Source organism: Mycetomoellerius zeteki, unplaced genomic scaffold (assembly GCF_001594055.1).
Source record: "Mycetomoellerius zeteki isolate Tzet28-1 unplaced genomic scaffold, Tzet1.0 scaffold145, whole genome shotgun sequence".
Classification (NCBI taxonomy): Eukaryota; Metazoa; Arthropoda; class Insecta; order Hymenoptera; family Formicidae; genus Mycetomoellerius; species Mycetomoellerius zeteki.
The window spans coordinates 89,705-116,890 of record NW_017256393.1 but is presented as its reverse complement, the minus strand read 5'-3'; the positions used below and the strand labels follow the sequence as shown (position 1 = coordinate 116,890).

Sequence of the window (27,186 nt, the reverse complement as noted above, 5' to 3'; positions counted from 1 at the left end):
AAGACGTATTCGAACCAACTTTACAAATCACTGTACACAACACAAAAGAGTCATTTGAGCAATCAGCTTGATTTGCCAATTTGATTATTAAGAGCAGAGCTTTTGTGTATCAGTTGTTTTTAATTCGCCTATTTTTTGCCTAGTTTTCGAGGTCACATCTCAAAGTAATTATTTGTCGTGTTGATTCCGTAGATCATCACGAAACAAATCGTTCTTCCCTCCCCGCTGTTGACTCGACCACGCGGAGTCAATCGCACGTCGCGAAATAGAAGCGGCTCTTATTTAACATGGTCGACCGAGCAGGCAGTACTCAGTCTACCACCGACCGTAATAGAAGTATTCGCATTACCCCGCTGATTCTTCGAATCGGCGAGTCGTTGACAGTGCCGTGGGATTTCATGGTGTACGCTGACGAGGTGAATGATCATGGTGTTTTCGATCATTTATCTTGGCCTCCTGTTCCTACCGGGTGAGACTCCGCTGAATATCTAGCATAGTTTCTTTGACGGTACAAAGAAACCTTACATCCTTCGTCCTTTGGACCTAAAGTCTTTCAAAGATGTTTCTTCAAATGGTCGTTCTCGATTATTCCGGCATTTTTTGCTTTGTGGAATAAAAATATTATTTATTCGGTTGATTGTTTTGGTGAACTTGAATATTCCTAAGTAGTAGAGTGACGTTAAAAGATGACATCACTTATAATAACATTTATTTTAGTCTAGTGAACGTGGTTTATCGTCATTTTGTTGTTTAGATGTAATATTACGTAATGTTAAAATGTAATATTAAAATACAAATATATTATTATATCGTCTGTATTTGAACAGACTTTAGAAATAAGTTATAATGATATTTGAGACATTTTAGTCGTTTTAATAATTTATACAGAATAATTAATATTATAAAACTGTTGATCTCTCTCATAAAATTGTGCTTTTTCGTAGACATATAAAATATTACATTCTTATTAAATATAGAAAAATATTATAGGAAAATACGTCTGCTTGATTGAGTTGCAATTTCCATTTACTTGTAACAAAGAAAATAATAAAATTATCCGATGTTTCTAGCAATAAGCTTATCATATAAATCTCGCGGTTGGAAATAAATTGTGTCTCGATGACAACCGATTATAGTTTAATTTACAAATTATTATTCATTATGCTGTAAGAGGATTTTTGGTTAGTGATAACCGATAACATTATTTATTTTTTTATCATTATTTTTAAGTGTGCGATAAAAAATAATGAAGCTATGCAACCAAAAATAGTACCTATAGTAATATGTACAGTATATAAATAGCAAATTTGGCTGAACGTTCTAGTACGCACTGGTGCACATTAAAACCGTTATACACTGATTTGAATGTAAAAATGGAATGAAAATTATAAAATATTTTATATAACAGCACAATAAAGTGTTTTGAGAATTTCTCAGTTTAACCGAGAGAGAGAGAGAGAGAGATTTCTATGTTTATGTTAAATATATACATCGTTAATCAATGTCAATTGTATATGACGTCAATTTGTATACGATGATTTTAATGGGCATCAGTTCATATCTAATCGAATTATAAGATTGAAATTATAATAATTTTAGTACATATTGCGCAATTTAAGTACATAATGTGCAAATTAATATATGTAATATTAAAATCATTATTGACAGAACATGTAAGGAATACGTGAGTTGCAATTAACATTATCGATTATAATCAACAATGATTTTGCTAAATATATACCGTTGGAAAATTCGTGTTAAATTTAACATATTTCACATATCTCAAACGGTTCACTCAAATTTGTATGTTAATTTAACACAATATGAATATGCTAGAAGATTACACAAATGTTACGTAAAAGAATAAATACAAATAGTAATACTGACACAGTCTGTAAACAAATCGTGAAAGTATATTTTATTCAATAAGATTAACATTTAATGAGATACGTTAAATTATGTATCTTATTCATTTAGAATTTACGTTTTAATTAGAACACATTATTTTTATGTTAAACAGATATTTAACACATTATTTTTATATTAAATTGATATTTAACATTTCTATTGTATAATGTCAAAATAACACAATTTTTGTGAATAAATGAACAAATAACATAAAAATAATGGTTTTAATTAAAATGTAAATTCTAAAATAAATGAATAAGATACATAATTTAACGTATCTCATAAATGTTAATCTTATTGAACAAAATATGCTTTTAAACGGTTATACATATATGAAATGTATTTTTTCTATGCAACACAGATCAATAAAAAAGTATGTATGCATGTATCTAGTTTGAGGTGATTTGCCAAGTATTGATTTCGCAAGTTCCTAACGCAATATTTCAATTTAATATGAATATTATGTCAAACTCCAAAACAATCGTTATAACTAACGATACAAATAATGTTCATTATGCAAAAATGATGAACGCCATAATGCTTCTTCTCGTAACATTCGTTAGATAAATTACGTTAAATTAAATTATCATAAATAAATGTCGTTTATATCCAATCATCTGATCAGCAACTTTACGTACTGAATACACATAGAACGTTTCCATTTCAACATTCGCAAATAGAATTATGTATTATTGTCCCATTCAAAGCAGACAAAATTGGATTTTTATCTAAAGCAACTGATTTTTCATCCATCGCGAGTGCACGCCGTGAAGTGAATGTTAACTAAACCTCTTAAGCTAAATTAATGTCTCATATTTTCTTAGTAAATCGTCTGTAAATAAAAGCCACACATGTGCGAATGATATTATCATTTTATATCAGTTTTATTTGTGTGCCTACGTGTGTAGTTTCTGCTATCATTATAATGTACGTCATTTCTACGAGTAATCAGTAGTAATTAAGGAAAGAACCTAGAACTTGAAAATTGCATAAGAACTAATGCTCATCATGCTGTAATGCGAGCACAAAACGTTGCTATTGTTTTCGAGACCTGTTTGTTCGTAAAAATAGAAATTCACATGCGATATCACCCTATGAGATAATGTTTGATGGATTGACACGGTAACATGTTAAGGAGCATTTAAGAAAAGAATTCGTTTTATCAAGTATAGAAATTGTTGAGAAAGTTAACGTTCTGCATACTTCGAAAGTTTGATTAGAGCGTAATCGAATAATTTAATTAATATATAGAACGAAACGTTGTGCATTTAACTTTAAAAAGAAATTTTCCAACCATATTAATGAAGGTATATCTCATATGTATTTTGTAAATGTACGATTCGCTTTATTCTGTCAGATTGTCACAAACGTAACAACTTTGAAACAATTCATGTAGCCACGCGATATCGATTTGTGCAATTTTGTTATACAAGATTGATGAATCCTAATCGCGTCTATACGAATGTTCAGCTTTTTTAAAATTAAATATATTTCAATCCATTAGAATGGCTCTCGATCTTGTTAGCTTTTTTAAATTAAATTAATTAAATTCGATGATTCTCTCGTTTTTTTTTACTTTAATACACATATTATTATTATTATTATTATATATGTTCGAGAGCAAACAGGTCATATTTCTGAGATAAAATTGTTTAGCAATTTTTCGATCGCAGCGATTATTATGGATTCCATGAAATCTTTTCATCGAAAAATATTTCGAAATTTTGCATTATTTTAGATAGCTCGGGTTAATGTTTCTCTTGCATGTATCTCACGTATAATCATACATAACAATAAAGATTTTGCGTAATGGAAGGACGCCGAGGATATTCATCATTCTTAAGATAATCATTTTAAATCAGACAAGAATTTCCAGACGGTCACGTCGACGGTCCTCACGTGTTCGTTTGAAACGAAAGTTTTAGTCTTAAGTAATGCATCTCTCGTCGCATGTGTCGAGCAGATGTGAAGAACCTTAAAGTAACCAGGTGGTAACTTGCCCGAACAAGTAGCGGCAGGAAAGAATTGCGAGTACATTCGTTAGCAGATAATTAAGAAGCATTCTAGCGCGTAATAAACGCGCGGTAACGGCCAATTGTCTTTTGAGAGACAGAGAACTTTAAATGCACTTTCAAGTTCGGCGAAAATCTTCCGGCGCATTTAATGGCCGATCCGTTAGAAAGCGTGTCAATAATATCTAGACTGACAATGAATAGAAAATATTAATATATTTCTTATAAATGTTTAATAGAAATTTTATGTCTAATAAAAATTGAAAATATTTTTCTCTTAATAATGCTAGTTTCGAATGTAAAATTCTACTAATTGTAAGAGTTAATCTATTTATAGAAATTCTACTCTCTAAATCTTTTGGAATGAAAATGGAGCCAGTCTTGAAAAAAAAAAAATGAAAACTTATCATTCTTGAATAAGAGTGGCAGATTTCACTCTTTTGAAGTTGACATTAACTGCAAAGGAATGAAATTACTCCTTTTTTGGAATAAGACTTCATTCCTCTTTAAGGCGCCTCCAGACGATTTGACAAACGTATGCAAAATGAGCAAATATCATACAACAGCAAATACACATACATGACATACGTAATTATCTACATTGAATGTAGATCAATATTTAGCGAATGTGTGCGAAGTTGGCGTATACGTTGGCCATACCGTCTGGAGGCCACATCTTTAGAATTCCACTCCAAAAGAGTGAAATTTTACTCCAAAAGAATGAAATCTCATTTCTAAAGAATGGAAATCTGCTACTCTTGTCTAGGAATGAAAATATTTCCTCTTTTCTTTCAAGACTGATTCAATTTTCAGTCTTTCAAATTGAGATTTCACTCCGAAAGATTTTGAGAATACATTAAAAAAAAGAATTATATTATATTAACAGATATTGCAGTTGAATATAATTTTGTTAATTGAATAACATTATTAATGTTATGCTCTTGTTTTAACCCATTAAGGACCAAGACAAATTTTTTTCTCAAAATTTAAAATCCTTTTAATGGCAAGCTACTATGCCTTTAAGGAGCCAACTTGCCAAAAATTTCACATCCCAAGTTGACCTATTTTTTTGGTCGAAAAATCGACCAGCGGTTCTTAATGGGGTTAATAAAATTTTATTTGTTTTATTAATAATATTATTGAATTAACAAAATTATTTTCAACTAAAATAATACTTGTTAATATAACATCATTTTATTTTCAGTGTATTTATGTTTTCTAGACGTAATATTATTAATGTATTCATATATATACAACACTCATCTTTAATCAAATAAATTATCATTATCGCAAATTCTATTAGTATCGCTTACCATTTCTCAGCCATTTTCCTATTTCATAAGATTTACGTAATGTGCGCATTGTAAAAGTAAAATAAACGCTTCGTCTTCTTTAGGTTTCTGCCGTGGTCAAAGCTTTAGTTATGAAGGAGCTCAAGGTGAGCTTAACAAAGAAGTGTCATTATCCAAAGTTCATCGGTGTGTTTCAAAATAAGATCAATCTTATTTTCGTAGGTCCAGCGAATTGGAGCAAGGAGTATCATACGTGTAGTGGGAAACTTCAGTCGCCCATTAACATAGACGAGCACAATGTCACGAACGTCAGCCTGTCACCACTGAGATTAATCGGCATTGACAATCCACATCAGTCATACGTAACGAACACCGGTCACACGGGTAAAAATTTCACGGTTCGATTCTGCGCTCGGCATGCTGAGAAAGAAACGTTGGATTCGTTCTCCATTTAACTTGAGGTTTTCTCGTATTAAACTCGATTATTCCGCTGGGAAACCCCCCTCACGATCGTGTTCACGAGGATCAAGTCAAGAAAAACATTGTTATAGCGATATAATCGGGACGATAAAATAAGAAAGAGAGGAAAAAGAGAAAAGTTCGTACCTTGTAATTATTGTCTGTGGTGGTATATTAGTAGTAAATGATGTGAATGTTGAATAGAGATAACTAAAACGGTCATTGTCAGATAAACGCAAATGATTTGTACGTGTCCTGGCGGTTAAATCATGCTGTAATAATCTTAATCATGTTAATACGTAATCGAGCTCACAATTAGATACAGACAGGATCATCAACGTTTAAATTGATACATGCAAGTGTCGTTATATAACAAAGATGTCTATAATAATCGTAGTTGCATGCTGATATTTTTAATAATTGCTGTTATATGCAATTTTTATTTTCTTCCATCCAGCTACATTGAGAACTAACGAATCTAAAGCGGTCATGTTGTCCGGAGGACCCTTAGAGAATATCTATGTGTTTGAACAGTTGCATTTTCATTGGGGCGAGAACGATCACGAGGGATCCGAAGACTTAATCAACAACCACTCGTTTCCGATGGAAATGCACGCCGTCTTTTACAAGGAAGATTACAAGTCATTTAATGAAGCTCTTAAGCACAGTGATGGCCTGGCTATTTTAGCATATTTGTATGAGGTAAGAAATTATCTTTATTTGAAAATTTTAATTGGCATTCTTATATGAAATTAAAATTAATCTTTTTTTATCATTGTAATTTTTAAGACAATTTTACATATCTTATTTTTAATGAAATCACGTAGGTAAGCCCTCAACCGAATCCAACGTATGAACCTATTGTAAAAGTACTACCTGACATAGAAACGATGGGTAAGGGAAAAGTATTGCAAGAACCTTTACTATTGGAAAATGTACTTGTACCAGATATTGCAAAAATACAGGATTACTTCACATATCCCGGCTCATTAACTACTCCACCTTGTCTCGAGGTCGCTAGGTGGATTGACTTTAAGGATCATCAACAATTATCACACGACCAGGTCTCTTAACACAATTTGCAAATACTCTAATTTCTTTTAATCTGTGCTAAAAAATTGTCAATTAGTTTTAAATTATGTACATATACACATATGTCTGCCAATTTGACAGACGCACACGCATAAAAAGTATATATATAGACTTCTTGTTTAATTTCAGTTGGCTGCATTTCGTGACTTACGGAATCAGGAAGGTGATAAATTGACTCACAATTTCCGGCCAGTGCAGCCTTTAGAGAACCGAGAAGTTCTTCATAACATTCTGAATAATACTCATAATTCTGGGCATTCAGGACAACGGAGCGTTAAAATACCAATTCTGTTCGTCGCATTGGGAGCTCTTGTGGCAATCTTTTTGTTTGCCATGTGAAATTCTTAATACGAAATATTCTAGTCAGAGTTTTTCAATTGTCATCATAACTTTCGAATTAAGAGAATGACAAATTAGGTACCAAATATAGTTACAGTTCGATTCACGTTTATAACACTTATGTGAGCGTCATTGTTCAATTTTGATAAACATCAAGGATGAAATGATGTTGAGCATTGTGAGCGTGAGAATCGAATCGCAATCTTGTTTAGTAATTATTACTAAATAAAAAAGAATTTCTAATTTTATATTATTTTAAGATTAAGAATTGAATAAACGCGTGAAGCAAATTCTCATGACTTACATAATCATAATAACTCATTTAAGATTACAATAGAATGTATCTTATGTGATATGGTTTTTTAAATTTGTATAATTTATTTGTTAACATTAATACATCGACATAAGCAAGAGAACAACACATCAACTTAAATATTATTTTATGTATACAAGACAGTTATAAATAAAATAATATATAAAACAATTGACAAAATAAAATGTTTGCATTAATTCTTTGCCGGCAACTGGAATCTTTAAAGCAGGATTGTGCGTCTATACATACAAAACACCTACATATACAATGTAAACCATGTTTTAAGTGGCATCTATGTGAACAAACTATGAATTATTGAAGCCTATATTTTTTGTTGCATTAAACCGCATTAAAGCTCCTACTTTGTTTATATATTTTTATCAATACTAAAGTAAGATATATTAATCAAAATTTAATTTTTTCTTTCTATATTATATTATCTAATTTATAATAATTTACATATTTTACATTGCTTATTGACTGAAAAAGACTGAAAAAGATTCATGTAAACTAAACGTCAATAATACGCAAAAAAATTTCTTGTAAACTTCATATTAAAATATATAACACAATCTTGCTTTAAAAGTATCATTGATATTTTGATTGTGAATTTTGACAAACAAATTTAATATTGTAAAAAGTAAGTAAGATACAATTCAACTTCTCTATGACGGTAAAAACTGTTGTTAAAGCTTTGACAAATATACTAGAATTTTTTTTTCAGATTTTCATACAACCCGGACCAAAAAAAGTTTTCAAAAATCCCTGATGGAAGAATTTAAATTCATGTTGCCTGCGATTAATTATTAAGATTTTAACGAATTTTTATGTCATTCTCTGTGTGAGCGAGTTCAAGTAAGCGATTATTTAATTCATAAGGAGTTACATAAATTATTTAAATACTCCATGTGTTACATATAAGAAATAACGATGAATTATAAATAGACTAATTGAATATATATTCTATAAATAAGAAAATACACAATTTATTACAAAATATACATGTTTTTTATAACAATACTGTCATTCTTTATGATTATTTACATAAGCTGCTAGATCTTGTTGACCTCGTTTGAGACGTGCTCTCACTTCTTCCGCTATCGCTTTTTGCGTTCTCCTTTCTAATATTTCTAATTTTTTGGCTATATCTCGTTTTAAATCCCAATCAGGCTTTCTTGGTGCTAAGTTACTAATATCCTAGTAAATAATAAAAATAAGGAATCAATTCTAAGAAATCTTAGAATCATAGAATACTCCAATAATATGACATAGCTATATAGAGAAAATACATGTTTTATACAAAAGTTTTAATAAATCATCTTTGATCTGATGGATTTTTTAAAATAATTCCAAATCAATTTTTAATAAAAATATCAAAGAACTACTTTGTCATCAATAGGTAAGAAGTGGCAGAAGGATGCATGCTGTAGGACATTTCCCTCCAACTTACCAGTTCCTCGATAACCACTTTACTGTTTGCAGCGTCCAGCTGTTCTTGAACTACAGATTCCACATCTCCGGGTTTCGCATCCTCTATCATATTACTCTTCAAGTTTTCATCCTGCGGTTTGTAACTCCGAAATTTTGGCCTGAAAACACAAGACTTTGAGCAATTCGGCAGCGATGTGAGGTTAGATTTAAATCTGCATTACTAAAATGAGGTTTACTTCGGCAAGTTTTCAGTCATGTCGATCGCACTTTCTTTGCCCTCTTCATTCTTTCTCTTGAGCGCCTGAAGCCGTTCTTTTCTCTTTAAAGCCTCTTCCTCTAACGAGCCAATTTTCTCCTCTGTCATTTTCAAACAGTAAACACACAAAATAAAATTACAATCTACAGATGACACTTCGGTAGTGACACTAGTGGCTCTAGGGTAAAAAGTCTGGACAACTGTTGGGAAACCGTATTCCTAGAGGAATCGAATTTTTCGCGCGTACGCAGCGAATTTGATTTGAATAAGAAATGCTGAGTTATTTGAAAAAAAGATTTTCAAATAATATTTAAACAAAAAGTATATATTTCATATAAAATATTATTAAGTATATACTTAATTTAACAGAAATTGTAAAAACTAGAAACATCTGTTGCAAAAGAAAGGATAATTGTTCAAAATCTTTAGACATATGTAAATGTATTTATTTAATTGTTAAATTAAGTAATTATAACAGAATTTATTTAAAAGTGGTAATTGTCGAAATAATTGTTGACGACAATCGGCTTTGTACGTGTTCACAAATGTTATTAATATTAATGATGTTAACGTAAAGTCCAACTTTTGATGATAAGTTGTACAAACATATTTTGGAAATATTTTTGAAATTAATTTATGTTGAATTTGCGATTCTCTTATATCCCAATATTTATATCCCATAATTTGTAAAAGAAAGAGAAGATAGATCATTATTTTTTCATTATTGCAATTTTGAGATCAGTATGGTCTTTTATAAAATTTTAATATATATATATATAATTTATAAGCAATATATATTATAATATATTGATATGATTTTTTAATTAAAATTTTTTCTAATATATTTATATGTTTAAAAAAATTTGTTACATTTTTACAATTCTTGATTTACGACAAAGTAAAACGACCGCTTTTAAACAAATTAGTTTATTAACATTTATACACAAGAGTTCGTACAATCCAGCATCAGATAAATTATAAGCAAATTATATCGAGATTACATCTAACGCTATCTTATATTTTATTTTAATGTTATTTTAATTTTAATGTTACGTTCAGTCGCGCAAGCCGCAGCTAGCGCTTGTAAAGGACTCGCATTTATGAACGAATCACCATCAACTTTCGCTCCCGCAGTCACTCTCGCCGAAGGTGCATCGCATCCAACATCAATTTCAGTTTCGAGACAAAGCTTAAATCTTTAATCAAGGCGAATTTATCGTTACTCAGCGCAACGCTGGAGATTTATGTAGCCTTACCCGTAATGCTCGAACATCAAATCGAACAAATAGCGTTGCGCAAATGATTCATGATCTTATCAGATTTATTATAGAGAGAATTTAGGAGAAAGAGAATAGCAAAATGCATTATTCTTTCCAACACGAATAAAAGAATGCATATCATGCGGCAAGTAACGAGAGTCTTTTCTATAATAGTCTTTTCGTTTGGTGATTACAATATGATAACCGAAGAGATGTGACACTTGATAAATGAAAATGTGATTACTTATAAGTTTAAGTAAATTTTTAGTAAGACACAAGAGAGATGTCCCACGAGATTCGCCCGCCGGGTGAAATCACGGATCTGTGCCAAACGTTTGTGAAATTGAGGACATACACGTATATACACGCGAGAGATGTGTCTCTCGCGTCGGCGGCTTCCTCGTCGGCATTGTATGGTACCCGCCGGGGAAAGTTTATTTACAGTCGAAGAAGCATTTTCAATCCTGATGCGCGACTCGATGCACGACTTCGCGAGACCCCTGATCCTGAACGAACTCTCCATGTGTACGTTTATATGCGTGTATGTGTGCGTCTTGTTAAAACTAATTCGAACAATATACACACAGGTTATATTGGAAAACGTGAGCGCTAATCAATAGAGTTTTGATCTTTGATGAACTTGGATTTGGCCTTTTCTCCACGGAAATTTGACTGAGAAAGTAATTATACGAATTAATTACACAGTTGGAAAATTTGTGTTAAATTTAATACATTTTACGCGTTCCAAACGGTCTACTCTTTTTGTGTTAATTTAACACAAAAATAAGATGAATACGTTAGAAAGTAACATACATATTGTATAAAAAAAATTAACACAGAAAAAGTAATACTGACACAATTTATAAGCAAACTATGGAGCATATTTTTTCAGTAAAATTAATATTTATGATATATTAAATTGTTATTTATCTCATGTTTTTTATATTTTAGAATTTACGTTTTAAAATATGTATATTATTTTTATCATCTTATACATTATTTTATTTATCCACTCATAAATTGTGTTACTTTGACACTAAGAAATGTTGGATAACAATTTAACAAAAAAAATATTTAAATAACATATAATTACATTATATTAAATCAACCCTCAAATATGTTAAAAATTCCACACAAAGTTTTAACAAGGACTTCAATGGACCGTTTCCAACAGAAATACGAAATATTTTTTACTGTGTATATTATACGAAATTTAATTTTTTCTTAGAATATAAATATTATAAATAATCCGTTAGGTGTACATATTAGTAGAAATTTGGCATAAGCGATAATATATAACATTATAGAGCTATTTAACTTGACAAATATTGTAAATGGCTTTGGGAAATTTGCGAGCCGAGAATAAATTACGAGACATTTTTCTTTCTTAAGCTCAATCATGGTCAAATCCAAGTGAAACGTAACTAATGCGAGTCCGGCGAGATTTTCGCCTTCTTTCGTGTCGTGTCAAGCGCATAGATTAATCCTCCTCCTGTTAACATAAATATGCTTATTGCTACGGTTACGTTTTATGATTACGTGCTTCTTCGCGTTCTCTGCCTTTGAGAGTGCCTCTCGCTATTATCAACGAAACTGGCAGTATTCACGTCGCGGGCGCCGTATCAAGAATGGAAGAGAAAATCAAAAGGGGCAAGGAAGTGGAGCTGGAGTCACACAATTATGTACAGTGTTTGCGTCGCAAATTAAATGCGAACTTGCGTAATCGGATATACGCCGTTACATTGGCAGGCCCTTGTTGTAAAATACATACAATCGTAATTAATACAATTATATTCTCGCTAAGAGAATAACTTCCTCGTTATGCCAATTCTTTTCCCTCCCTGAAGCGCTATTCTATTATATTTGTCTCACGCTTCTCTATCGTCGAGATATGACGGAGAGTAAAATTTCGCGGAGGTAACTCACCGAGGGCAAAACAATTCGCAACGATTCGATTTCACTTGGATATTGGTATTCAAGGTTACTATCGTCATGACTCGCGTATACGTACTATTGAACTTACCAAGTCATCCTGCGTCCTCTCGCGAGCTATAAATAACTATGTGTATATATATGTATGTATATGTGTATGTATCGACTTTGTCACTAGTGTATGTGTATATTAATGCCATCAAAGATTCGAGGAAATTAAAGGATATTTATATAAGAATAGGTCAAGATAGAAAGAAGCGAATGAGGATACTCGTAAGAGACAAACACGAGAGGAAGATCGAAGAGATAGAGGGACACAGAGAAAAAGAGAGAGCTCGATTTCACCTTGCTAATATCGTCTTGTAGTGATTTACACGACTCGTCGAAGTTTTACATCGATACGTTTATCTGTCTATTCACGCGCTGCCCAATTTGCCGCGATTATTCGTAGTATATTGATAGTTCTTGTTGGGAAACGCGCCAACATTCAGCGCTAGTACCTTAGACACGATGTTGAGGTCCTCGCTACCTTGGCCCTGTACATTTCCTAATTCGCCAGCGACTCCCGACTGATAAAGCAAATGCTGGATCTGCTTGGCGGACGTTTGCGCCCTTGGGGTCTGCTTAAATTGCAGATAAGGATTGTAAACGAACGTATTAGGGTTCCTTGGTATCACGTTGAAATTGACCGCATTTCTCGACGGAGGCGGTTGCTTGTTATCCAGGTTGAAACCGAAATTGCCGACTGTATTAAAGGCCTCCTGTCTGTTAAATCTGGTGGCCGGTGCTACGGGTGGCTGGAAGTCACCCGTGGTAGAAAATGAAATGAAACTCTGTGGCAATCGCTGTGGATGCTGAAGTTGGGGCTGTGGTTGTTGAAGTTGGACTTGTGGTTGAGGTTGCTGACGGAACTGTTGAAAATGTAACTGCTCCTGATAGTTCGTGCGGAATAATGGAGGCGCCGCGATGCTAGGAACTTCTAGAGATAAGCTCGGTTGAAGATGAATGGTAGATTCCAGAGGTGGCTGAAGCGACAATACATTCGACTGTTCGAAGACGTGCGGTTTCTGCAACAATGGAAAATGATTGTGCTGATGCAAACGATATATCCTCTGCTCCTCCAGCTGCTTCAAACGCTGATCCTCCAATTGTTTGATTTTAGTCTGTTCCTCCAAGTGTTTGATTCTAGCCTGTTCTTGAAGATATAGTTGCTGCTGCTGCTGTTGCTGCTGCTGCTGTTGTTGCTGCTGCTGCTGCTTCTGTCTCAACTGCTGTTCATAGAGTTGACGTTGTCTGATGAGAAACTGCGTTTGTTGGATCTGTTGTTGTTGCAACTCCACCAGCTGTTGCTCCAGTAATTTCTGCTTGAACTCCAACTGCTCCTGAAGAGTCAAAGCTTGTCCATCGCCTGTTTGTCTGTAAATTGGCACAATGCTCTTCGGTACACCAAGTTCATCTTGTTGCACTGTAAAGGCCGCCACCAGAGGCGCCTGGAAAATTTTCACTTCCTCCGCCTTAGGCTTTTCCTTATTAACGTTAAAAGATGAAGTAACATTGCTAGGCGAAACTATTGGACTAGATGCGGTCGGTTTTGGTGCGATTAGCGCATTGGCGTTGGTAATTCCGCTGCTGGCGCTTTGCGCCAAGCTCTCTGATAGTTGCGTAATCGGTTTCAGCGTGATACTCTCAATCTTGCTAACCGTAGGCGAGCTCACGGAAGTTTTCTTTATTTCCAGCAAATCCGCTATAGATTCAGTTCGAGGCGTTGTATTTTTATCTGACACACCCACGTTCTGCACGTGATAGCTTCTGGCATCGTCGCGACTCGCCTTTTCTATCATCCCCGACGAGGAAACGTACCTCTTTGACTCAAGAAAGTTCGAATTTTGAAGTTTTTCCTCATTGGGGATTTCCTCATCCCCTGGAAAATTATCGAATGAAAAGGAACCTTTCGGTATCACGCCGATGTTCTTATTTAGATTCTTCTTCATCACTTCATCAAAAGACTTTTCAATATTCGTGAGCGTTTTTTCGTCTTCATCCTTTCGCTGTTCCGCAGATTCAGCTTCTAGTTCCGTCAGCGCTTTCAGCAACGCTTGCCGCAAGTTTTTGTCGAGTTTTACTGGAGGCGGTGGAATTTCGAAAGCCTTAGCTGAGGTTTCAGATTTCTGAGACCTAGCCAAACTGAGGCAGGCTGCTGCTACTAAAATTGTTATGGCTACCTGCAACATTATAATAAAATATTAAGACAATGCAGTATATACGTTTATTAATAATTATTAAGTCTCGATACTTTTTTAATTGTGCGATTACGCTAAATTGTTGTAGCAAAATTTGCCTCCATGTCGCTAATAGATCGATTTCTTCAATCACTATCGAAGTCTTTAAATGCATCGTTAGGGAAAAGATAAACCAGTAGCAGAATTGATTAAATGTGATGATATTGACGAGATTTTGATGACACAAAAATGGACATTTATGACTGGGTTTCACCATATTGATTCGAGAGAGATTGAAAGCTAAAGTCTCTGTCCGCCTCAGTCTATCTCCGTAAGTCCCGTTATGAAGTGGAAGATTCACAACGGCCCGTAGGCGATTTTCTCCTCCTAAAAACATGGTAAACACGTACCTATGGCTTTCGAGCCGTATAAGCGAGACCGGCGATTTGCATATTTTATGTAATTACGCGAGAACGCACATATACATCTGCCGAAAAGACTCGCATGCATAATTAAACTCATATGCATACATATTCTTGGAAAATTGAAAATTGTGTACAGAGTAATGAGTATAATAACAGGTGTAGTAATTTCTTATTATTTTGCAGATTATATAAAAGTTTTTTTAAATATATATTATAATATTACTAAGTAAAAAAATACATTTTTAGAATTTTGTCAATCTTTTTAGGCTCGTTTCCATCAACGTAAGATTAATTTTAATTTCGCGGTTAAACTTATCGTTTATTTTTTCTAATTCCAAGAATTAGAAAAAGATGGAGAATAATTTAACCAAGATTAAAGTTAATCTTACATTGATTACCGAGATTAAGGTTAATCTTACGTTAACTTTAATCTCGGTTTGACTCATTGTTTAGCTTTTTCTAATTTTTACAATTAGAAAAAGATAAATAGCAAGTAGAACCAAGATTAAAGTTAATCTTACGACAGTAGAAGCTTTACTTGTCACACACTAAGATAGTAATTCGATGAGTTAAGAGGTAAAGGAGACGAGTACCAAAGAGGAAGGAAACGATAAACGCGAGAACTCGGCGGGGATTCCATTATGTTTCTGTTGAACTCGAATGCAATTAGAAGCGCGTATCTTTAATTACGCACGCGTATAGAGCATATGTGCGGCTCTTGGGAATAAACTTTGGTATTTAAGTGGAGAGAAACTCGGATGGATGCTTCAGAGCTTTGTTATATTACCGCAAATAATCGAAATCCAGCGCGCTGATGACTATTCATAAAAGCGCTCAAGTTCTGTATGGACGTGCTTCTTAACTCTCATAAAATTTTCAAAGTATCGTCATCAGTTTTATTGCATGTATACCAGTATTGACGAGTAACATCTAGCACTAATACAGCTTTGGGACGTTTCACGTTCTCACGGTATTAAATTATATGAAAGTAAAAGTAAATATTATCGAAAGTGCTCAAGAAATTTTCTCCATGCTCCTTTTGTTTTTAAGGTTTTGTGAGAATTGTAGTTAATAAATGGACACTCGTTTTTGCGTTACGTTCAATATGGTCTTTTGGAGAATGAATAGCGAATAATATAGCGAATAAATTTTTTCTATCAATCCATTAACAATAATCATCTTGACTTTGACGCCTATAATTATTTGTTTTCACGCCATCTTAGGCAGTTATCAACGGACAATTTGGGAAAGTGCTGTCTTTGATGATGCTTTTTACGTTTAATAGCCATGTTTCTTTCGTTTCCATCATAAAGACACGTGCAGACGAATAATACGAGAGACTTTTCGAACAGTGTTCGATCATTCATTATCAAGGCAGTGTTCGGATGTTATTAAATGCTTTTAAACGAAGATATCGCACGATCTGTCGGTTTTATTCAAACTGCAACGTAATCTATCTAGACAGCACGAACGGCTACGCCCTGGAAAGGCCACGAGCTGTCTATCGGAAGCGATTTGTGGGTTTTGAACTTTCACCCCGATTACGATTCGTCAAATTGCCACGGTGGGAGCTTCAGTATGACGCGGTCGCATGCGCGTCGAGAAAATTTTCGCCGGGTCGTAAAACGATGAAGGAGGAAAAGAATTATTCAAGAATGCTGTCAACCATAACTCCCCGTCAACCGCCAATCGGAGAAAATACCTCAGTAGATTCATTAGCGCTAAGCGTTAAGTGTGCGTAAACAAAGAAAAAAAAAAGAATTAAACGCTAACCACGCTGTATTACATACAAGAACTGTACCTCTGACATTTGTAAAGAAAGTTACACCACACCCGGAGGAAACAACGGAACGACACGCCGGGTCAACGACGCAAAAGTGAAGAATTATCAAATTATGTATTCATCGCGCAACATGCCTACTTATAAATGCCGGCACTTTTGCCCAGAAGGGGAAAGTATAGTAAACGCCTGTAAACCATCCCGTAATTTACACATAATAAAACGGAGGAACTGCCACGTTTAACGCTGCTGCTATGACGCAGCAAAATTATCCCAAGCCTGCTCTTCCCTTTGTACCATCTCGCCTGGATGGCTAATTTGACTTTCAAGACAACTTTATGAATCTAATTCTGATTTTAATGAAACTCTTTATCTGTTTTCTGTAGCTGAACTAGTATACACTTTTAGAATTTAACGTAACTTTAGAACTTAAAGTAAGATAGGTATAGGTTTGATATTTATGGCGGAAGCAAGAAAGAGAGTTCTAATGCAGGAATAAAAAACAGATCTTTTGTATACATGTACACGGAGAAAAATGTTTGGTTGAATTAACTGGAATTCTGGTAGAAAATGAACGATCCAAAATTCGGGTTAAATCTACTAAAATTCTAATTGAAATAACCAACATTCAGAATTTTCTAGTCAAATGTACTAGAATTCCAGTAGATTTAACCAGAATCGAGTAGATTTGAAAGTCTTGAAAAAATCTTGAAAAAGATTGGCTCAATTTTTAGTCTTTAAAGATGAGAGATTTCACTCTTTAGAGTAACAATTCACTCTAAAAGTTTTAGAAAGTTTGAGAGATGATTATACCCTTTAAAACTGTTTTTGGGCAGCAACTATTTATTAAATTCATTTATTTACGTAACTTATATGTAAACAAAGTTTCATTAAAATCAGTATTTGACATTTCGAGAGGTTCTCCTGTTCGTAATCTCTTTAGAAACGAGACCGAGTATGTGCATTGCGCGAACACGGCGAAGGCGTAAGATCATTAGAATGTTCATAAGACCTTTTGTTCACTTCGAGTCGCATACACACTGAATTATATATCCCATCTTCACGACTATAAACTTGCTGAGCATTGACAATAAAAATGACGGAGCGGCACGACGCATACCAACGGCTAGACAACTTTGGGAACTTTCTAAACTCGTAACAAGCATCCTCCTGATATTACAAGCATATACCCCGTGTTCGTCCGGCTTCCCATTAATCTCCAGATCGTATATACAAACGGAAGGGACTTACAGATGTCGTATCTTTTAATAACGACCTGGATGCTAGAACTGATTCATGTCGTGCGCGCTTTTGACGTTGGTTTTACTTTCGAAACTCGCCGACTGAGAAGCCCCCGCCTGATACACATGGCAATCACTGCCGCGACGGATTTATAGATACATGTTAAGTAACTCCCCACCGCACGTAATTGCAGAAACGCTAATTAATCAACGACAAAAAAGTCGAAAGCCACATAAATATGTATATATGCGCCAGGAAAGAAACTATCACGAGTGGGAAGACGTTACCCGCGTGAGAGACCGTCTTCCAACCGGTTGTTAAAAGGATCTCAGGATTTCATATTTGGCTATCGCGAATCTTTGATTACGGACATTTTCGCGTGGCGAACTCCTGACCCGTCATTTTCCATTGCGGAGACTACAACGCGAGTTTCACCGCCTACAAAATAGCTGAATTGACAACACAAATGCGCGATAGAAGATAGATTGCTATTGCAAACGAAACCTCGGATTTCGCGTTGATTAATTTAACATTATCCAACGAGACGAGCCATGCATCTCATTGAATTAAAATTCTGTGCCATAAAAATTAAAATAATATTTGAGTTATTAAAATGTTAATGAAAGTTTAATTAAGAATCAAAATTCGTCCTAATTCCGTTCTATCAGATATAGGTTTTAAGCAGCATGCAAGCGAAACCGTCAACTGAATGTTTGATGAACAGACTCAATTAAATACATAACGACAAACATTAGTAATTGTAAAGTTAATCGTTTCACGATGATAATCAAATTGAGACAGTCGAGTCTCAATTATTATAATCATTTTCCAGATCTCGACATCTATTAAGTTCTACTTCATACGGAATGTACTGTGCCATTAAAATAACCGGTTTTCAAACAATGTAATTAACCTTGAGTCATGTATCACGGATGTCGTGTATTACTTGACATAAATTAATAATAAGATATAATTAACGGAGCCTTACACACGAAAATAACAATTTTAATGAAGTATCTAAAAATTTTTTAAATAGTAAAGAAAAACACAAAGTGGAAACTGAAAGTCTATACGCAGAAAATTAAAAATTCAGTTAGATATATATTTGAAAATAATTTTATTGGAAATAGAATTATTTTCAAATCTGTATCTAAATTTTTAGATACTTCAGCAATATCATTTTTTAAATGTAAATATAATTAATATTGTTCTCTACTATAAGTCTCAGATTCAATGAACGTTATAAAATAAAATCACATGGAAAAAAATGTTTGATTGAATTAACTGAAATTCTAGAGTTCCAGAATTCTAGTACTAGAATTTTAGTAGATTTAATCAAAAATTTAGTAGACACGACCAGAATTCTGGATCCAGAATTTCATTTTCCACCAGAATTCCAGATTCAACCAGACATTTTTGTCCGGGCTCAACAAAAGTCATTACAAATGACTCAAACACAGCACGCGAATGACAAAAGGGATACCGAGAAACCTGTCGCGTTAATCGAAGAGAAGTTCTTTTCACGCCGAGCGCGATCGGAGTGGGGAAACAGCGTGAGAGAACTCGTCACGTTGATCCGGCTCGCAATAACACTGCTGGCGCAGTGGAAGTAGTCAGAAGATGAGGAAGAAGAAACCGCGAGAGCAGGCGGCACTTTCACTCGGTAGTATGTCGAGGATGCGCAACGCTCGTGAACTTGCTTTACCTCGGTGTACTCTTGCCGCGTGACAGGCATTAAGAGACTGCCGTCAGTTACAGACTGCAGCCTCGGCTTTTGTGCTGGATTACGACGAATCGGTTTGACGCAACATCGCCCGAGCGGCAACACGCCCGGCCGCATTTTTCTCACCGTATAACATCGACTGTGAAACTTCCTATGAACATATCGAACGCAGGAAAAGCGCGCTTGGAAATTTTTGCACTAATTATATGCGCACGTAATACGAAATAACAACGTTTCCTCGCGTTAAGATAATAGCTCTTCTCACGCTCTCAATGGAGACGCATACGACATACTCCTCAAACTCCTGATGTTCTTTTTGGACGAATTCTTCAATTTGAGGTTTTCCCTAAAATGTCGAAAAAAAGGAATCTTTGGTTGAGCTACATGTTTTGCACTGAATTAATGCACTGAAAAAAGGTTTGATAATGGCAACCAAATATTAAGCGAAATAATTCCAAATAATATTCGATTAATATAACAAAAAATAATTTTCTATATATTTAGTAAGTATTAAACATAATGACATAATCAACTATTTGATAATATTTACTAAATATTTAAAAAAGTAAAATTATTTTTGGTTATATTAACCGAATATTTGATTAGAATTACTTCACTTAACATTTCGCAGCTATTATTAGATTCTTTTTCAGTGTGTTAATATTAGAAATTAGTCATTAGAAGATTCCTCAAGATTGTTAACAGCTTCATTGACAGTAAATTTTTAACAGATTCCTGACAGAATTCTGTTTAAATGTCATTTGCAAAGACATACAACAATGTTGGAAATTGCAAAGTTATAACAAGTAATAACGGTCCTGAAAATTATTTTAGAAGAATCGATTCCTAATATAATGTAATCTTGTATTACGTTGAAGTTTTGATTGAAAGATCTGAAGAAAAGTTAAGTACATTGTCATTAAATTATCATGATTATCATCATTATGTCTCCGACACAAATTTACTTATCTCAGACTCGGACAAACGACATCCTATAATAAGCAAGGAAAATTGGCAGATTTATGGACCTATGATACTCAAGCTGCCCGAGAAGTTAATTTAGATCTGAAGATATACCCTAATCAATTTTGATCTCAGTTGACAATTTCACATCTGACAATCGTATTCAGCAGAAACAATACGTGCAAACAAAAACAAGCAGAAAAGCGCTATTTTCCGTGTCCGAAGTTGTATTTCCCAAGAATTGCGCAACCGATAAAATCTATTTCACATTTTTTACTTATTTTCTCACATATAATCGGCTTCTCTCGCCATTGGTTTATCATGATGTACCGAGATACCTCTATCTCCCACATTTTAAATTTACAGGATACAGAAACGCGGAAATGGGAAACGTGAAAGCGCGTCTTGGCGATGTCACCAAGTATGTACCGATTATACAACGAGTCCTTGGCGTTGAGTAACTCATAAACCTGACATGGCAAGAGAAGATAAACCGATGCGCTCGAATGCAATTAAACGCGATGTATGTACCGCGGCGCGATAGGCCGTATCATATCGCTCAGAGTGAAAGTCGGAGTCTCCGTCAAAGGACCACGTCTCTACAGAAACAGTTTATTTTGGCCCAAGTACAGAAGTATTCATCAATCTAAATTGGTTCGAGATCGATAATTGGCTAGCCTGTTACTGAGATTTCTATCTCCTCTTCTCTGAGATTATTGTAGAAACTCTACTATTTTCCTTATGCTTCGACCGTTAGTGTTGAAAGATCGTCTACCAGACAAAGGATGCACACAGAAAAATATTATTCTATCGCTAAGAAAAGTGATTACTCAATTTACTTTCTTCCTTTCAAGTAACGGTTATCTTCAACGAAGAATATTTTCTTGATAATAATCTTAAAATATACTTATCACAAATTTTAGAAAAACTCATTATTATGTACTCGAAGGAAGTATTTATTTTCTTTTGAAAAATATAAAATTGAGCGAAGAAGCGACTTTATACATATAATAAGCAAATTGAATTTGTTTTAATGTAATAATCTTGATTGAAGTACATTACTAGAATTCAGAATATATTTTGAATAAATGTAATGTTTGTGATGAGTTTATGATAAATTTGAAATTGAAATTCTTGGAACAAGTAATGTATTTTTCTGTGTATGATCTCGAGTATTCTATATCATGTATGCTTTATACACGTAATCCCAATAATGATACCCGTGATAGACCAAGTCGATCCGATAAAAAATCGGACTTGGAAAGTTAAGTTCAGGATAGAAGATAGAATTAGCTGCTATTCGCTCGACCAGCGGAGGAAAGCGTGAAAAATCGGAAACATGGGAGTGTCCTCGAGCGGTTAAATGCGATTGTTTCGACGTGGTACGTGACCTTATATGCGTTACTACGGGATGAAGAATCCGAACGAAAGGATGCCGGTGGGTGCGCGACTTTCCACTTTCGACGCGAAAAATCGTCGATTCAACGGACCGCGAAACTGTACGTTTGCGATTATTAAGGAAGCCATTGATTTACGGCGCACGTAGATATCTGGCGTAGTTGGACGGACAGGATCCGGCCAGATATCGATGCGTCTTACGAAACATCCGGAAACATCATTCCTATTCAGAGAAGAGCTCACGCAGGTGGAATCTCTGGCTACCATTACTATTACGTGCATGCCGTTCTCGATTAGAAGGCCCCATGCATTTCTAGGCGGCATGGTCGGTTGTTTCGTAAGAACTGGTTAGAAGTGCCTACCGTGTAATACGTTTTATCCGATTTATCTCATATTCAAGAATGGATCGTTGCGTCGTTCAAAATGAAGGAGGGGGAAGAGGAGAAGAAAACTTTCTTCCCGCGTGGTTCGAAAAGATGCCATCTGCTTTCGAGGGTCATCGAACCCGCTGTCTGACACAGGTATCCACACCCATCCTTCACGTCATCAATCCCTGATATAATTACTTTCTCTTGAAATCCGCGCGCTATCGACCAGAAGTATTCCGTCAGCATGACCGGCATTAAAATGAAGACTCAAATAATCTATTCAAATGAAAGAGATCCTCGAAGATACTTTTTGCCGATACGTCGCGTCGATTAGAAAACCGGAAAATCTGATCATTCAAGATACACTCGGAGAAAATTATCATGCGCGTTCACACAATTCTATAGAATTGAACGCAAACCTTTACGATCCATCGCGTCAGTTTGATTAGATTGTTTCAGGTCGATTCCATTTCTCCGCCGCGCCCTGTGCCGATTTCGAATGAACTCTCACGTATACGGGTCTACGATATTATCGATATTTCCCCTGGTCCATTGATCGAACTTATACGAGGAGAGAGCCATACATCGTATGGATTTAGACCGCGACGAGCCTAATATTCTCAATTCGAAAGATTTCATTATCTTTTTCTCTTCGCCTTTTCTTTTTTATATATATATTATATACAGTATATTCACTTTTTTTTCACGGTGCGGCGATCAATCTCGATCGTTTCAAACTAATGACTTGCACGTCGACCTTAAGTTTCAACCTACCCGTGAAACTCTAATTTTAATGTTAATTAACGCAACACGCGACTGTGCTACATAACAATTGGGTCGTTAGAAGTACGTATCCATCAACGTATGCTCGCGTGTTTCGCCTTCGCACGATTCGCGAGCAAGTAGAAATTGATCCAGTGGTCCAGACTTGCACCGGAGCACGTCGATTCATTAATGCGATTGGTAATGAGCCTAGTCTTTTACAGTGAATTGCCGTAAAGTGGACGCCGACAGGTACATAAATTGCGGAGACTGTGAGAGGATCAACCTCTTTATTCGAATCAGTGACTATAAAATGACTATATTTAGTTTCTGCGTTTTGAATTAATCTCGAAAGCAATACCGTTACAGAATGGCCTTAAAAATACGAAGATGAAATTAATGTTTATTAGCGTTTGTCACGAATTTTTGTCTGATTAGCGAAAGTTGTTTCCAAAGAAAAATGATTGATGCTTTAGATTTTAAAGTTTGAGGTATTTTATAGACTTCAAAATAGAAAACATTAGTTTTTCAACAAATAAATTAAATATTAATTTTATATGTCAATGTTTTTTTAATTAAAATATTTTTATATTAATTTTTATTAATATTTATATAAAGTATTGGTAAATAAAAAGTAGGTGTAATTTAAGCAAAGCAATTTTTAAATTAACCATTACTTTTGAATATATTAAAAAATACAATATAACTGTGCAACAATAAATAATAATATAAATAAAAATATAAATAATTATAAGTAAAATTAGACCTCTTATTCTGTAACTCTTAACAATAGTATCATTATCGTTACATTCTCATTGCGCAATTCTTTTATATATGATAAAAGAGATGCGCAACGACAATGTAATGACACTGACATTGTTATTAAAAGTTACAGAATAGGGACCTAAAACCGATAAGAATAAATCATAAGAGATCCTATTTTCGATCAAAGCGCATCTTAGTGTTTGGCAATGTTCATGTAAATTTGCAAATACATTTTGCAGTTACATAAACTGCGTGCTATTTCAATTTGTTGAAACGCAGCCATAAAATGAAGTTGTATTACCCATAGCTTCAAATTACGTTGATCGTCAATTTAATAATGATAAGCATCTTGAAAGACTGCAAAGAACTTATTGCGAAAAATATCAGTCGGGAATCAAACCTTATTCTCGAAAAATATCGTATACGAAAATACTAAGGAAATTTATAATTATAATGTGCCATAGTATTTTTGTACATTTTTATTTCGTTGCAGACGTTTTATCAATTCGACTACCGAGACATAAAGAGATATTTGCAAATGCTTATAAACATTATCAAGCACCATGATCCACTTTGACCAAAAATAGGATTGTTTCTCTTATTTGATTTATAAATATGAAACGTGGCTGATATTCACAATATATTATTTTTCATATTACACGATATCTACATTACGTATTGAATCATAAATTGCTATCGATAACTTTCTACACAGCGCGTTTTCATTGAAAGTGACGAATTAATATTTGCAGGAAATATTACAAGATACGATAGCGCGGAAAATCGGGTCGATCAAATAAACGATTCATTATAAACAGGTATCGAAAACTATTAAATAGAAAAGCGCGTGCATATGTCCCTTCTGTGCGAGCAATATGTACACTAGCAATTCTGGAAGTCGCGAAACATATGATGGAAGAAGAAAGTGGCCACCGTGAAATGCTCACACCGTGGGTTTCTTCGCAGATAGAAACTCAAGTATCTACTTGAGTATCAATGTGTACGCACATTTAGCACGTATTAGAATTACTTGCGGAAGGATTACCTGCTATCACTGAGTAATAAGCATTTAATTTCGTCAAGCGTGACAATTTGATTAAGTCAGTTTGGATTATCGGTTGTCTCGCTCAACGAAGAAAAAATGAGAAAAGATCGAACATACGATATTACAGTTTTTCTTTGTCAGGACACCTTAATTGAAATCTGTCAAGGCTATCTCGATTACTACACTGAAAAAAATACAGTCAATTTTAACAAATATTTAGTTCAATACTGCCAACTAAATATTTATTAAATATAAAGATATATTTATTTGTTACAAGAAACATTAACTTGATTTAACAATCATTCTTTTTACTGAACAAATATTTATTTGTTGTAAGTAAATGTTTAGTTGGCAGTATTGGACTAAATATTTATTAAAATTGACTATATTTTTTTTTCAGTGTAGTATTCGATTACTTCTTGTTACTTCGCTATAAGTATTTTTAAGATTCTTCATTCATTATTATCTTAGATTATGACATCAGAAGCGAGAAAATACACAATAAAAATTTTTGCAAAATGGATTAAAATAAAAATATGTTTCAACAAAACAACACTTATAATTAATAGAACCGATTTGTAAAATACATCGAAAACTTTCCTTTTGTTTCGTTAATTAATAAATAATATATTTGGAAATGAATAATTAAAAATGAACAGGCTATGTTCACAGATGACAAACAGTCAAATTAATAATACACAGAAATAAATATAGTTTAATTTCTCTCCAAAACAAGAAAAGAGTTTTGGATATTCGTTAAAAGTTTCCTTCTATATTGATTGAAAATATTATTTCATTAAAAAATATTTCTATTTAAATATAATTTTTGCGAGAATTTTTTTCTCGCTTCAACGTCACAAACTGAGATAGTAATAATGAGGAAATAGGAGCTTTAAACTTGTGTCGCATTACGCATTGAAGACTGATGATTGAAGATTAGAATCCAATCAATCAGAACAAAATGGATTAAGATAAAAATTATCTGCTTGGAATTTTAATCTCTAATTCACAATCCTCATTAAAGACTTTCAATGCGTAGCGCGACACGGACTTTAAGATCACATCAGACATTGGAAATTGCAAATTGAAGATTAGAATTTGATCAATAACGTTAATTTTAATCCGTTCTTGTCAAACTTTAATCTTCAATAGGCAATTTTAAGTCTCTAATGCATAGTCTGATACAGACTTCACGGCATTACATTTGCGTCACCACATCAAGTTTTCCCTCGAGTTTTCCTAAACCTCGATCCGATCACTTCGCACACTTAACGAGATTGACATTATTCGAGTCACTGTCACTTGGCACGAGAATACGTAATCCATCGCGAAGAGAACAGCAAGAAGATGATGTAAAGAAAAAAAAAGGACACATCTTACATCATGGAGCAAGAAGAAATCGATACAGATGTTACCGAAGAAACAAAAAAAAAGAAGAGAAAATCAAAGGAAAGTTCACTAAGCGGGAAAGCTGATCAGTGAATGAATGGTTTCGTACTCACCAAGCGCATGATGCTGTCTGTGCCCACGCTCGTTCAGTACTCGGCTTTTACTCGGGAAGATGATCTCCTGAATAGGTAGGTAGGTAGTGATAGTCTCTGATTCGCGTCGGAGGTGGGGTCACGTACCCCACCGGTGTTAACACACGTATGTATGTACAAGTTACATTACATGTGCAGGTGGCAGGTTCACTGTCCACCAGCCGCGTCTCGCCGCTTTCGGTCTTCGCGGATCGGCTCCTTTGAATACCGCTGTGTTCTCGTGACCCATTTCCACCGCGTTCCCGCGCGTTCTGCGAAAGGGAGGGAAATGGGATAAGTTACTTCGGATGAGTACGTGACACGTGGCTGACACTTGAATACGAGGGTATCGTAAATACAGTACTTAAATACAGATCTCGCTCTCTTATTGAAACACAATCTTTTTGAAAGAAAATTAACACGAATTGCACCTTTTCAAAACAACATCACTATTATCTTGTTGGCTCGATATATCGATGGCGATACTCTGATGAAAATTTTTCTCAAAAATTTTATATGAATTGGTGGAACATTGAAATATTGAGAAAGTCTTTTCTTAGGACGTTTTATATATGTGAATTCTAAAATATTCTAATTACAAGATTTCTAAGATTTCTCATTTTATAATTTGTGAAAAAATTTTAAACTTGTTCAGATTTTATAAGATTTCATTAGAAATTGTA

The 27,186-nt window shown here is 34.3% G+C and overlaps 3 protein-coding genes across 4 annotated transcripts; 1 reads left to right on the top strand and 2 right to left on the bottom strand.

The window, feature by feature from the left end:
- Positions 1-324: 324 nt before the first annotated feature.
- Positions 325-7,515, top strand: LOC108731944 (carbonic anhydrase 2). Its single transcript, XM_018462510.1, has 6 exons — positions 325-469; positions 5,317-5,358; positions 5,435-5,596; positions 6,129-6,373; positions 6,499-6,735; positions 6,893-7,515. Exons 1-6 carry the CDS (start codon positions 421-423, stop codon positions 7,100-7,102), a joined length of 945 nt encoding a protein of 314 aa, XP_018318012.1. The 5' UTR covers positions 325-420; the 3' UTR covers positions 7,103-7,515.
- Positions 7,516-8,438: 923 nt separating this feature from the next.
- On the bottom strand, positions 8,439-9,262 carry LOC108731993 (coiled-coil domain-containing protein 12). The gene is made up of 3 exons (XM_018462573.1): positions 9,083-9,262; positions 8,866-9,004; positions 8,439-8,612 (listed from the first exon to the last, which is right to left on the bottom strand). Exons 1-3 carry the CDS (start codon positions 9,208-9,210, stop codon positions 8,439-8,441), a joined length of 441 nt encoding a protein of 146 aa, XP_018318075.1. The 5' UTR covers positions 9,211-9,262.
- Positions 9,263-11,622: 2,360 nt separating this feature from the next.
- LOC108731943 (putative uncharacterized protein DDB_G0271606) lies at positions 11,623-26,555 on the bottom strand. 2 transcript variants are annotated; one of them, XM_018462508.1, is made up of 2 exons: positions 26,486-26,555; positions 11,623-14,515 (listed from the first exon to the last, which is right to left on the bottom strand). In XM_018462508.1, exons 1-2 carry the CDS (start codon positions 26,492-26,494, stop codon positions 12,710-12,712), a joined length of 1,815 nt encoding a protein of 604 aa, XP_018318010.1. In that variant the 5' UTR covers positions 26,495-26,555; the 3' UTR covers positions 11,623-12,709. The 2 variants fall into 2 exon arrangements, with proteins under 2 accessions (XP_018318010.1, XP_018318011.1); XM_018462509.1 differs by lacking the exon at positions 26,486-26,555 and having other exon boundaries at positions 11,623-14,524.
- Positions 26,556-27,186: the final 631 nt, after the last annotated feature.

What these genes read in the sequence shown, in the direction of transcription:
- LOC108731944 (XM_018462510.1), top strand. Translation starts at nt 421, where the DNA reads ATGATCATGGTGTTTTCGATCATTTATCTTGGCCTCCTGTTCCTACCG. An exon ending in TAGTTATGAAGGAGCTCAAG is followed by an intron (nt 5,359 to 5,434) that starts GTGAGCTTAACA and finishes TTATTTTCGTAG; the next exon opens with GTCCAGCGAATTGGAGCAAG. An exon ending in AACGAACACCGGTCACACGG is followed by an intron (nt 5,597 to 6,128) that starts GTAAAAATTTCA and finishes TCTTCCATCCAG; the next exon opens with CTACATTGAGAACTAACGAA.
- LOC108731993 (XM_018462573.1), bottom strand. Translation starts at nt 9,210, where the DNA reads ATGACAGAGGAGAAAATTGGCTCGTTAGAGGAAGAGGCTTTAAAGAGA. An exon ending in ATGACTGAAAACTTGCCGAA is followed by an intron (nt 9,005 to 9,082) that starts GTAAACCTCATT and finishes TTGTGTTTTCAG; the next exon opens with GCCAAAATTTCGGAGTTACA. An exon ending in AAGTGGTTATCGAGGAACTG is followed by an intron (nt 8,613 to 8,865) that starts GTAAGTTGGAGG and finishes ATTATTTACTAG; the next exon opens with GATATTAGTAACTTAGCACC.